We start from the raw sequence: 12,326 nt of genomic DNA, 5'->3' as shown, positions 1-12,326 counted from the left end.
CCATCTTCCAGCCAAGGGCTTGGGTTACCAACCAGCCTTCCTTTTCCTTCCTCAGAACTAATTTTAGCCTCCCTGGTTGTCAAAGTGGAACTGAAATAGTCTGCTGAGGAACACATTTGCAAACAGGAGCATAAGCTTGCCTCACAAAACACCTCAGCTCCAGCTCAGAAATTGGCCACGAAAGAGAAGCCCCATTGAGGAGGAGCACAGGCCCCTCTAGACAACATTCCCCAGAGTGGAGGTCCACAAATCTGCCCAGTGGGGCAGGCTTCTTTTCCAATACCGGCTTTCATGGATCACATGTCCATGAATGAAAACACCCAGCTGGAGCTGCCAGTCCCCAAGAGGATCTGAAAAAGGTACATGTACGTGTACAGCAAGACGGGAATAACCAGGGCAAAGCATGGGCTATCCAGAGGCAGGAAGCCATTACTGATCCTGAGCCAGGAGGAGGCACAGCTGACCCCCAAATAATCGCAGCTTCAGTACCTACCATTGTATTAGGCAGAGATTCCACTGACAACCTCCATAAACAAAGACCCAGAAGAGGCAGCAGCATCTCCTCACCCAGCAACCTGGTACCCAGGAGCAGCCCCACAGGACCACGAGGAGCAGGCACCTCCAGGGTTGGGACCAACCTGGGAGTCTGGTGGAGAACAAGAGACCAAAAAGGAATCCCAGAAAAGGGGTGAGTGTTTGTTCTGGAACAAAAAAATACTGGCGACGGAACAGAAGGGAAGGGAAAGAAGACAAAGAATTCTAGGAAAGCAAGTCTCCTTGGGAAGAGTCTAAATGAGAGGACACTATAAGTCTCCACCCAGGCACACACTCCACACACAAGTGATATGGAGCACTTAGAAACTGAGGCTTGTAACAATGCTTCCTCCCACCATAAGGTCCAGTTTGAAATTAGATCCCAGTGCAGCCAGCTGTGTCTAGCTGAGTTTACAAGTCAGAAAGGAGGAGTTACCCCAAGGCCCCTCCCCAGCACAGGCAGAGGAAGAGAGGGGAGGAGTAGAAAACCAATGTTGGGGCAGCCACAGGGGACCACCAGTCTGCTGAGCCCAACACACAGGCCTCCTTAGAAATCAACCATGTCCGTCAGGGCCTCCAGCACTAGCACCTGTCTCAGGCAGTGCTGCCCACCACACCTCCCCAGGCCCAGAGGAGGAAGCCTGGGCCTGTCCTCAGATTCCATCCGGACACCACACTCTAAGGAGAGGGGAGAGACTTGCACCCATACCTTTGGAAAGAGGCTGCCCCCCTGCCCTGGTGTCCCTGGCCTGGGAGCTCCAAGCCCATAGCCACTGTGGCTCCTCGGAGCGCCACCCAGCAGGCCCACTCGGGGGAAAGGGCATGCCTGCGTCTTGCTACAACCCCAATGCTCCTCTTGGCAGAATGGGCCAGCCTCGGCTAGTGGAGCTTCCAGGTGAGCAGAGAGGGGGTGCCAGGCAGGAGGAGAGGCCCCACCAATAGGCACTTCCTGACATTCTGTGCGTGCAGGAGGAAAAGGCACTCCTGCCAGCCTCAAGGCGACGGCCAGAGTCAAAGCGGGTAGGCGGGTGCAGGCAGGCAAGCTGCCTGGCCACCCACAACGGACGCCTCCCTGAAACCTGAACCACTTCTGGGAAAACTCAAGGACGCCAGGATTCTTCTTGGTGGCAAGCAATATACCCAATTTACTAATTTGAGCCAAATTCTCACACACTGTACAGGTTTATCTGGGCAGGAACCTCCTAGGTTTTGAGAAGAATCAAACCTCCAATGCTGCCTGAATCCTAGGGAATAAAGATGAAGGTACAACCATTAATCCCACTTCTCCCAGCTGTCTGTCTCATTAGAAACTAGAGAACATTCTAGACCACTGGTCCTCAACCTGAGAATGATTTTGTCCTCATCTCCACCAGAGAAAATTAGCAATATCTACAACCATTTTTTAAATTTATTTTTTAGTTGTAGTTGGACAATACCTTTATTTTATTCATTTATTTTTATGTGGTGCTGAGGATCGAACCCAGGGTCTTGCACGTGCGAGGCAAGCACTCTACTGCTGAGCCACAACTCCAGCTCTACAATCATTTTTGATTGTCTCCATGAGAAATAAGCTACTAGAATTTATGGGCAAAGGCCAGGGTATTGTGCTAAACAACCACAGTCCACAGGATAGCACCCCCACCACCATCACCCCCACACACAACAAAGAATCAAGTCTGGAATGTCAGTAGTATCTAAGATTGAGAAATTCTATTTGATAAAGAGATCCATGCAACCAGGACCCTGCCTCAGGGTTCTCTATCCATTCACTCTCAAAGGTATTAACCAGACCTGCTCCTACACCTTCACTTTGAGATCCTATTCCATGGTGATTGGTCAGTATCTTCAAGTGGTTCTAAACTCCTGACTCAATGCCCCTTTTATTTCCCAATGGCACTACTTTGATCTCCCAAGCAGAGTGCTAAATGCACAGGCAATCAGAGGAGTGGCTTCCTGGTAGAAGAGGAAAAGAAAGGGGAAGGAATCTGAACATCAGGCAATTACAAGAAGCAGAAGTAAAGGAGCTATCCAGTAGCCAGAATAGGGCAAGTAGAGTCAGCAAGGCAGGAACAGGCTCAATGTACACCCATATCCAAGGACCATTTGCCCTTTAGGAGGATAGTTATATGCAGGGCAACCAGAATTTTGAGCCCAATCAAGGTGCAAAAGAGTGTGCACATACAATATGCATATGCACACAGAGATACACATGCACACACATAGGTATTTTCCTGGGGGAAGAGCAATAGTTTATTAGATTAGATTCTCTGGGACAAAAAGGACCATGTTATAGGATGGGTCTTCTTTGCTGGGTTCCCTGCAAAGGGAGTTCCCTAGGTGAAGTGCTAAGGCTGGTTCAGGGACTTTGGGGAATTCTGAATGCCCACAAAAACCTGCAGAAGAGTACACTAAAGAAGCTAGCTTATCAAAGAAAGGTCATGTTTTCTGTTTCCACCCAGCTGCAGGATCTGAGAGAGTGGGCAAGTGTCTCACATCATCTAAGGGACTCTAAGAAGCTGAGGAGGGTACCACTCCTCCCAAAGAGCAACCCAGACAGTCTGGAATGCAAAGCAGGCAGAACAGGTACCAGAGGACATCCCTCCTAGGGGAGAGGTACCCATAGCCCATGGCTCATAGCTCTATAGCCTACATCTTTGTCCATGACTACACTGGACCACAGAGCTGAAGATCACTTCACTCACTCAAGATAATGGATAAGAAACACTTCTGTGTCAGAAAGTGGTCAGCCTATGAGAATGGCTCCTGACACTCAGCTCAGGATAGTGTTCCACCCCACCCCAAAAGGCCCTCTGATCTAAACTCCAAGTACAGAAGAAGATATCAGGAGTTCTTGTAGGATACAGAGAATCTAGGATGTCCACTGCAATGCAAGAGTCAAATGGCTTGGATACTGGGCAAGGTACAGATCACAAAAGACTTACAGAACTGATCTCTGATTACAGAAAAAATTCTGCCTTTTCTTTTAAGCCTGTGCTATTCAATATGATAACCACTAGCTAATGACTACACAGTACTTGAAATGTGGAAAGTCAGAAATGAGACGATCTATAAGTGTAAGATGCACACTAGATTTTAAAAACAGTAAAAAAAAAAACTCATTAACTTTAAATGTTGAAATTATTCTACATATTAAATAAAATATACTGTTAAAGTTAATTCTTCCTCATTATGAAAAAGAATATTTGTGTCCACCCAAAATTCATATTCAAGTGCTAACCCCAATGTAACAGTATTTGGAGATGGGGCCTTTGGGAGGAATTAGGTTAGATTAAACCATAAGGGTGCGGCCCTTATGGTGAGATTAGTACCCTAAAAGGAAGTGACCTCTCACCCGTTCTGTCATGAGAATGCAGTGAGGTGGTAGCTGTCTGCAAGCAAGGAAGAGAGTCTTCACCAAAACCCAACCATGCCAGCATACTGGTCTGACTTCCAGCCTCCAAAACCACAAGAAAATAAACTACTGTTGTTTAAGCCACCCAGTCTATGGCATTTTGTTAGGGCAACCAGAGCAGATTAAGATATGGTTATTAACACAACTACTAGAAAATTTTAATTTAAATATATGGTTCAACCTATTTTTCTGTTAGACAGCACTATTATAGATCTTCCTTCTACCAGGGCACTGTGTGATGCAGAAGGTGGGCATAATTAAAAACAACAAGCCAGGACTATGAAGGAAAGACCACCTTGAAACCAAAGGTACAGGAAGCCAGCTCTGCCCCAACTTGGACCTAGTGCAGGGCACTGGTCAAAGGACTGGCTGGTGTAACCACAAGAAAAAAACAGTGACTCTACCTTCCTCCCAGGGTAAGAACACAGATCCTTGGAGTCTTACTCCACCTCCCAGCTAGTAGGGTATGCTGCTGCACAAGGCCCAAGAGGAAGGAAATACATCCCAGGGATCAATCCCACTCTGCCCTGCTTAATGAAGGAGGTGAGACTGGTGAGACTGACAAACTATGGGGAGGGTGGTCTTCAGATCCCAGATCTTTTGTCCTGAGAGGAGGACTAGACTTAGAAAAGCCCAGGCTGAGCCAGATGTGGAGGCTGAGGCAGGAGGATCTCAAGTTCAAAGCCAGATTTAGCAACTTAGCAAGACCCTGTCTCAAAATAAAAAAGGGCTGAGGTGCTTGCCTCGCATGCACAAGACCCTGGGTTCAATCCTCAGCACCACAAAAAAAAAAAAAAAAAGAAAGAAAGAAAAAGGGCTGAGAGTAGGTATTTAAGCCCCTCTGGGTTCAATTCCTGGTACAAAAGAAAAAAAAAAAAAAAAGCCTAAACTGGTCCAGGAGTCCACGAGGTCTGGGCAGCAGCCAGGTGGGCTGCTGAGTTGCTGAGTATACTTAAGTTGGCCTGTTGCTGCCCTTCCCTTGGCAAGCCAATGCCTTCTCTTTCACTTTGAAGTCCTCCTTCTTGGGGGAAAAGTATCTCAAAAGCAGCACATAAGAGAGGGGGAAAGAGAGAAATAAAATGTTCAACATGAGCACTGCTTTGCCTCAGCCACACTGGAAGTGGCTTCAAGGGAGCCGGGATGCAGCTTCCCACAAGGTGCCTAGGTACCAGAAGTGGTCTTTGCGGGTCCTTGCACTCGGGTTCCAAGGCTCGCAGGACCACGTGGGAATTCTCTTGTTGTTGGCATTAACAACTAAGCCTCAATACCTTGCAAAGAAAAAAGGAGAAGAGTGAGGATGCGGTTCTGGATTGTCCACACCATCCCCACTCTCACCCAGATTCCCATTCCCGCAGCAGCGCGGGGATCCCAGCCCATCCCCTGCAAGCCTGGCCCCGCCCCTCGCGGATTTCCCAGACTTCGCACTGCTGCCACCACGGCAGCAGGGGACCCGCGCTGCATGTGTAATGGGGGCTGGGAACAAAGACGCGCAGGACCCACCGCCCTGGCCGCCAGGCACCAGCGGCCCCCTCCTCCCAGAGCTTTTCGCCCGATCCTCAATGTCCGGCTCTCAGCGTTTCCCAGCACTGCCCGAGCCTGGCCGGCGCGCCCACAGGCTTGGGCACACACACCCCAACACCACTGAGAGGGAAATCGGTGCTTCGGATTTGGGGGAAAGCGCTTTCCCGGCAAAACTCCGCAAGAATACACCTGAACCCACACATCCCAGGCCAAACGCGAGCAAATCGAACACTCCTAACCACACGACCGCGGCCGAGCTGCGTGCGGGTCACCCATGCCTGCCACGTGCCTCGGGGAGGCCCGAAAGAACAGATACCTGTTGTTTTTTCCTTCTTGCCCACCCCCACCTTCCCCTCCCAGGTGCCCCAAACAAAGCAGTACCACGAAGTGACCGTACTCCGCATTTGAGGCTCAGAGCGAGGAAAGCGGGAGCAGGTGGGAGCCAGTGCCAACTGCCAGCCGTGCGAGGAAGGCAAGGGAGACTGGAGGGGCTCTGGGCTGTGTGAAGCCGCCTCCTTCACTCCACAACACCTAGTGGCTCGAGGGACGCGCAACCCTCCCCCGGCCGCTACTGCATCTACAAACACGCCGCCCCCCGATTAGATCTGCCCGCCCCGCTTGGCTGCCTTCCCCACGCTCAGGTTTTCCTCACTCTCTCCCTGGGTTCCACGCGCCCACGTAGCCTGAACCCCAACCCTGACGCTCCGGGTCCTGGCCCCCATCGCCGGGCCGCCTCCGTGAACGAGAATCCCGCAGACGACAGCACGGACAAGATCTTCCCCAAGACCTTGGAGGCGGGCGCCCGGCGCGCCCCCACTCCCCACCCTGAGAGGTGCAGGCTGGGGGCAGGTGGCGCGACTGCGAGGCCGCGGGCCCGCCCTTTGTTGGTAAACAGCGCGCGGCGCCCGATGCCGGCCCCGCGCGCCCTCCCCGCGCCCCCCACGCCGCTCCCCGTCCTTACCCGCGCACAGCGATCCCCAGAGGAGGGCGAGGGCCGCCCAGGGCGCCGTCATGTTCCGCGGCGCCGCCCCGCGGACACCCGGAGCCCGCGGGCAGGGCCGCGCGGCGCTCCCGGGGCGCGCAGGGCCCGGCGGCGGCTGCGCTCTCCTTCCCGCTCCTTCTTTCGGTCTTGTTCCCCGCGCGCTTCCTGCGCCTTCGTCCACGGACAGCGTGCGGGCTCGGGCTCAGAGACGCTGCGGGAGGCGCAGACTGCGGCCCGGGCTTCGGGGCGACGCGGGGGCCGGGGGACGGCGGCGGGGCACGGGCCGGGGCGCGCCCGACTCAGGCATAGCGCAGCGGGGCTGGGCCCGGGCCCCGGGCGCAGGGGCCGAGTCCGGAGGGGCCATGAACGGGGGGAGGGGTTGGGGGAGGGGAGCTGAACCGAGTCCAAAATGGCTCCTGAGCGGCGGCCACGGAGCCGAGCCAGCGGGGAAACCCGGATGTTGGGTACAAAGAGGCGGGCGAGCTGGGCGGGGAGGGGGAGGGGAGGCGGGCCCTCTGGCCGCGTGGTCCGCGCCCCCCTCGGGGGCGGGGCCCCAGAGAAACAACAACATCAAGGCCCCGCCCAGCAGCCCGCTACCCCTAGGAGGACGCCTGTGCAACCAACCCGCTGGAAGGCCAGGCAAGGCATTGGTTTGGAGGTGGCGGGATTGGAAGGTGAACTACCACTCCGTTCTGCGGACTCTGGAACTCTGGTGGACCCAGCGTCCACCCCATCTAGGATTCCTGCCCTGGTCCCTCGAGCCCAAGCTCCCCAATGCCTGCCCCAGCCTGAACTCCTCTGTCTTCCAATTCCGCATGAGTAGTGGGCGAGGCATCTTTATTGATTGGCGGATTAATTGGCGGAAAAAGGCTGGTTTCTTGGAATTGATAAGTGGTCCTCCAAGCCACAAACACAAAGGCACAGCGGGGGATCCTGGGGACTGATGATTCGTACCCATCCAAGGGAGAACAGAGCTCCGCCACAGAGAGCATCCACAGGTGCAAAGGGGCGACTGGTTTCCAGTGGTCCTCAGTACCTCCCCCTCTTTAAGTCTGTACCTTGAAAACTATTCTCATTTACCTCCAAACCCCTACATTTGATCTTGTCTAGCAAATGTCTGTGCTTTCCTCGCCCCCAGGTTCCTCCTTGGGGATCACAGTTCCCAGTCTCAGATTCCACACTCTTTATTACACAAGCGGAACTTGTGAAGGTCGTGATGGAAAGAAAGCCCAGCTCAGGGATGAGTCTGTAAAAACCCTCAGATACAGTAATCGTCCTCCAGTTTCTGTTGTCATAAGCCTGCTTGGTGCAGGGCAAAAGTATCCTGGAGAGAGGTGGCGCCCAAATGTCTAAATCAGATTTATGGTTTGTTTTGTTTGCCCTTTTTTGGTATTGAGGATTGAACCCAGGGCGTTGCATAAGCTAAGCTCCCGTCCACTACTGAGTTTCACTTACTGCCTGACTTTCCATTTTTGAATAGCAGAAACCAATTCAAAAGCCATGTAAAAGTCCATCATGTAGGGTCTGGCAAGAGTGGAGCACGCCTTTGGGAGGCTGAGGCAGGGGGATTGCAAATTTAAGGGCAGCCTGGTCTTTGATTGAGCCCAAGCTGGGTTACTTAACCAGACCCTGTGTTAAAAAGGGCTAAGAATGTAACTCAGTAGTAGAGTGCCCCTGGGTTCAATCCGCGAACCACTCCCAAAATAAAGTCCATCATGTAGAATGTACATTGCCCTGATTGAAGTTGAAATGGGGATCACCACCTCCAGTCTCCAAAGCACCAGAAACACCACAATATTTTGGAGTCGCTACCCAGAAAAATTTCTAAGGGCCCTTTGTAAATTCTAGAAAATCCTATGTAACTCCTCCTTGCCACAACCCCTACAGGTGACTCATTATGTAGGACCTTTTCTACAACATTGGATGCTACTGAGTTCCAAGCAAGAAACAGTGTTGTATGTAAACATACCTTGACTATGTTTAATATAGTATTTGGTAATCCCACAGAAGGCCCCTGTGATGGACCCACCGTGATAAGGAAGGCGAGTCCATATCCAGCATGAGTGTCTTTTCTAGGGAAGAAAAATCATTGCCTCCTATATACTGGAAGCAACCAAGTAAAATTCATGTGTCAAAATCGAGATCAGCTGGTTTTGCTCTTCTATTCCACACCAGGTCACTTATAACAGTAAGGACTCGGGGTGGTCCAAGTTGGCCTGCACATCTGTATCTTCCACCCTAAACTTTGTAGAATCTCTGAATTTGTATATCCAACTGCCTCTTTGACAAAAATATATTTTGTCAGCCTCTTAGGCATCTTGAGCTTGACCTAGACAGAGCAAAATTCTTCATTTCCCCCATAAACCTACTGTGCCCCCATCTATCCCTGTTTAAATCAATGGTATAAATAATTACTCAAATCAAAACTTTATGACTAGCCAGGCATGGTGGCACATGCCCATAATCCCAGCTACTGGGAAGGCTGAGGCAAGAGAATCATAAGTTTAAAACTAGCCTGAGCATCGTAGTGAGACCATGTCTCAAAATAAAAGATAATAAAAAAAAAAATGGAGCATGTTGCTCTGTGGTAAAGCACCCCTGGGTTCAATCCCCAGTACTAAAAAAAGAACTTATGAGTAGCTTAGTATAGTGGTACACACCTGTAATCCCTGTAACTCTGGAGGCTGAGGCAGGAGGATCACACGTTCAAGGCCAGCCTGGACAAATTAACAAGATTCTATTGAAGTAAAAAGGGCTAGGGACCGACCATACATGTATGATTTTGTTGGGATAAACCCAACTAATTTGTATAACTAATGCTCTGATAAAAAAAAAGGCGTGGTTGGGGGGTGAAACAGTGATAGAGCACTTGCCTAGCACACATGAGGCTCTGGGTTCAATTGTTAGTATCTCACACACACACACACACACACACACACACATCATGAGTCTTTTTTTTTTAACAGTACCAGCATCACACCCAGATTCTAGCATGTTCTAAGCAAACATTCTACCACTGACCTACACCCCCAGCTATAAGTTGTTCTTGATTTGTCCTGTATCCAGTTCCTAGCAAGTTGGCCTTAAGAACATGGCCATCATCTTGCCCCTTTTTCCATATACTGTGTACTACCCTCACCCAACATCTCATATCAGGACCTCTTTGATAACAGTGAACTGGAAAAGATCTTAATTGGTCACCTGCTTTCATTCTTGCCTAGCTATAATAAATCTTCTGAACAGCAACTGAAGTAAATGGGTTTGTTGTTGTTGTTGTTCTGGGACTAAACCCAGTTGCACTTTCACCACCTTATTACATCCCCAGTACTTTTTATTTTTATTTTTTTTTTATTTTGAGACAGGCTCTCTCCAAATTGCTTAGGGCCTCACTAAATTGCTGAGATTGACTTCAGATTTGAAATCCTCCTGCCTCAGCCTCCTGGGTTGCTGGGATTACAGGTATTTGCCATTGTGTCTGGCAAATTTTTTAGAAATGGAACTCACATTACGTTACAATAGTATCCCTCTTATCTGTGGTTTCTCTTCCACAAGGTTTTAGCTACCTATGGTCTATCAAGTTCTGAAAATATTCAATGGAAAATTCCATAAATAAATAATTCATAACTTCCAATTTCATCCATCTGACTATCCTGATGAAATCTTTCACCATCCCACTCTGTCCCACCTGGGACATGAATTATTCCTTTATCCAGCGTATCCACACTGTTTGTTACCCATTTAATTGCTGACTTGTATTTTAGATCAATTGTCATGGTATCACAGTGTTTGTGTTCCAGTAACCCTTATTTCACTTAATAATAACCCCAACACACAAGAGTAATGATGTTGGAAGTTCAGATGTACCAAAGAGAAAACATAAAGTGCTTCCTTTAAGTAAAAAAAGATGAATGTTCTCAATAAGAAAAAAAATACATAGAAGGAAAAAAAATTACATGGAGAGGTTGCTAAGATATAAGAACAAATCTTACAGTGAAATTATAAGGAAGGAAAAATTTATTCTAGTTTTGCTAACACATCTCAAATTGCAGAAGTTGTGGCCACAATGTGTGTAAATGCTAAGTTAAGATGAAAAAGGCATTAAGTTATAGAGTTTGGTACTATCCACTGGGGTCGTGGAATGTATCCCCTTTCATAAGGGAGGACTAATGTACTGTAAATTAAAAGCATCTTTAATGATAAATGCATGTTTATAGCAACACAATTCACAACAGCCAAACTATGGAACCAGCCTAGGTGTCCCTCAATAGATGAATGGTATTTTAGTTAGCTTTTTCACTGCTATAACCAAAAGAACTGACAAGAACAATTGTAGAAGAAGAAGAAAAACTTTATTTGGGGGCTCATAGTTTCAGAGGTCTCAGTCCATAGAAGACTGCTTCATTCCCCAGGGTTCAAGGTGAGACAGAACATTATGGCAGAAGAGTGTGGTAGAGGAAAGCAGCCCACACAATGATCAGAAAGCAGAGCAACTAAGCTCAATTTACCAAATATATGCTCCAAAGGCACACACCCAGGGACCCACCTCCTCCGGCTACACCCTACCAGCCTGTAGTTACCATTCAGTTAATCCCTGTCAGGGATTAATTCACTGATTAGGTTATACCTCAAGTAACCTAATCATTTCACCACTGAAGGTTCTCATGTTATCTCACACATGAGTTTTTGGGGGGGACACCTATTAACTAAATCATAACAAATGGATAAAGAAAATATTGTATGTATAAACAATGGAGTTTTATTCAGCCATAAAGAAATTGTTATTTGCAGGAAAATGGATGGAATTTGAGACCATTACGTTAAGTGAAATAAGCCAAACTCAGAAGGTCAAGGGTCAGTAGGTTTTCTCTCATATGTAGAAACTAGAGAGGAAAAGAAAAGACAGGTGTGGGGGAGGGGGTTGATCTCATGAAAAGCAAAGGGAGATCAACAGCAGAGAGGAAAGGGACCAGAGTGGGAGAAAAGGAAGGAGGGAGAAAGTGTAGGGGAGTGATAATGGCCTAATTATATGGTTCTAGTGTGTGTGTGTGTGTGTTTGTGTGTGTGTGTGTATGAATATGTAACAACAAATACCACCATTGTGTACAACTATAATGCACCAATTTTAAAATGTAGGGGAAAAAGTTCTGCCAGTAAGGCATTCTGTATGGGAGGACCTGGTCTTTTCCTTCCTCAACAATCAAGATCAGAAACCAAGGAATTAGAAACAACTGAGCATGGCAACCTTCACTGTCAAGTTAATGGAAGAAGCAGAACACTATACCTTAGAATAAGACTTGGTATCTGTGTAATCATAATGCAGTCTATGGTGGGATTAAATGTATTAGTTTATATCTCTATCTATGTATACACATACATATTATTTATTTACTTATTGTTTGTTTTGCAGTCTTGGGAATTGAACCCAAGGCCTCATGCATGCCAACCAAGTCTTCTACCACAGAGCTACACCCACAAAGCCCTGGCCCTAAAGTATATTTTTAAAGTAGCCAACAATGTTCATATTAAATTTGTAGACTTCTTCAGTTTAGAAAAAAGAGTGGCCCCAGCCCCCCAGCCTCTGAGAGGTCTTGCTTAGACATAAGGTGTAGTGGGTAGTTTAGGTATAGTATCGAGGGTACCATTCACACTGCACAATGGGGGAAAGGTGCATGGTTTCTTTGGCCATATAATTCCCCACAAAGCTTAATAAGCTATTTATTCATTATTTCCTAGACATAGTTCTCAAATTGCTTTTTTCTTTTCCTTATTTCTTTTATTCCTTGACTCCATACTTCTCCTCCCCCTGTCTTCTTAATGGTGGCTACCTTGAGGTCAAGTAAATGAATTGGCTTGGGTAGAAAGATAACACTCTCTCTT

General features: G+C 48.3%; 1 protein-coding gene across 2 annotated transcripts in view; it reads right to left on the bottom strand.

Annotated features, from left to right (window-relative positions):
- The window catches only part of Acvr2b (activin A receptor type 2B), a 39,582-nt gene extending 32,795 nt beyond the window's left edge, over window positions 1-6,787 (bottom strand). Inside the window, exon 1 of one of the 2 annotated variants that reach the window (XM_046436920.2) lies at window positions 6,429-6,787. In XM_046436920.2, coding sequence (XP_046292876.1) covers window positions 6,429-6,480 — 52 coding nt within the window. In that variant the 5' untranslated portion in view covers window positions 6,481-6,787. The remainder of the gene's footprint in view (window positions 1-6,428) is intronic. The other variant, XM_046436919.2, reaches the window with a different exon arrangement.
- Window positions 6,788-12,326: the final 5,539 nt, after the last annotated feature.

This window comes from Marmota monax, unplaced genomic scaffold, assembly GCF_021218885.2.
Source record: "Marmota monax isolate L192 unplaced genomic scaffold, Marmota_monax_Labrador192_F-V1.1 WCK01_AAM20220418_F8-fsc00021, whole genome shotgun sequence".
Lineage (NCBI taxonomy): Eukaryota > Metazoa > Chordata > Mammalia > Rodentia > Sciuridae > Marmota > Marmota monax.
This window is presented reverse-complemented; position numbering and strand designations above follow the sequence as displayed.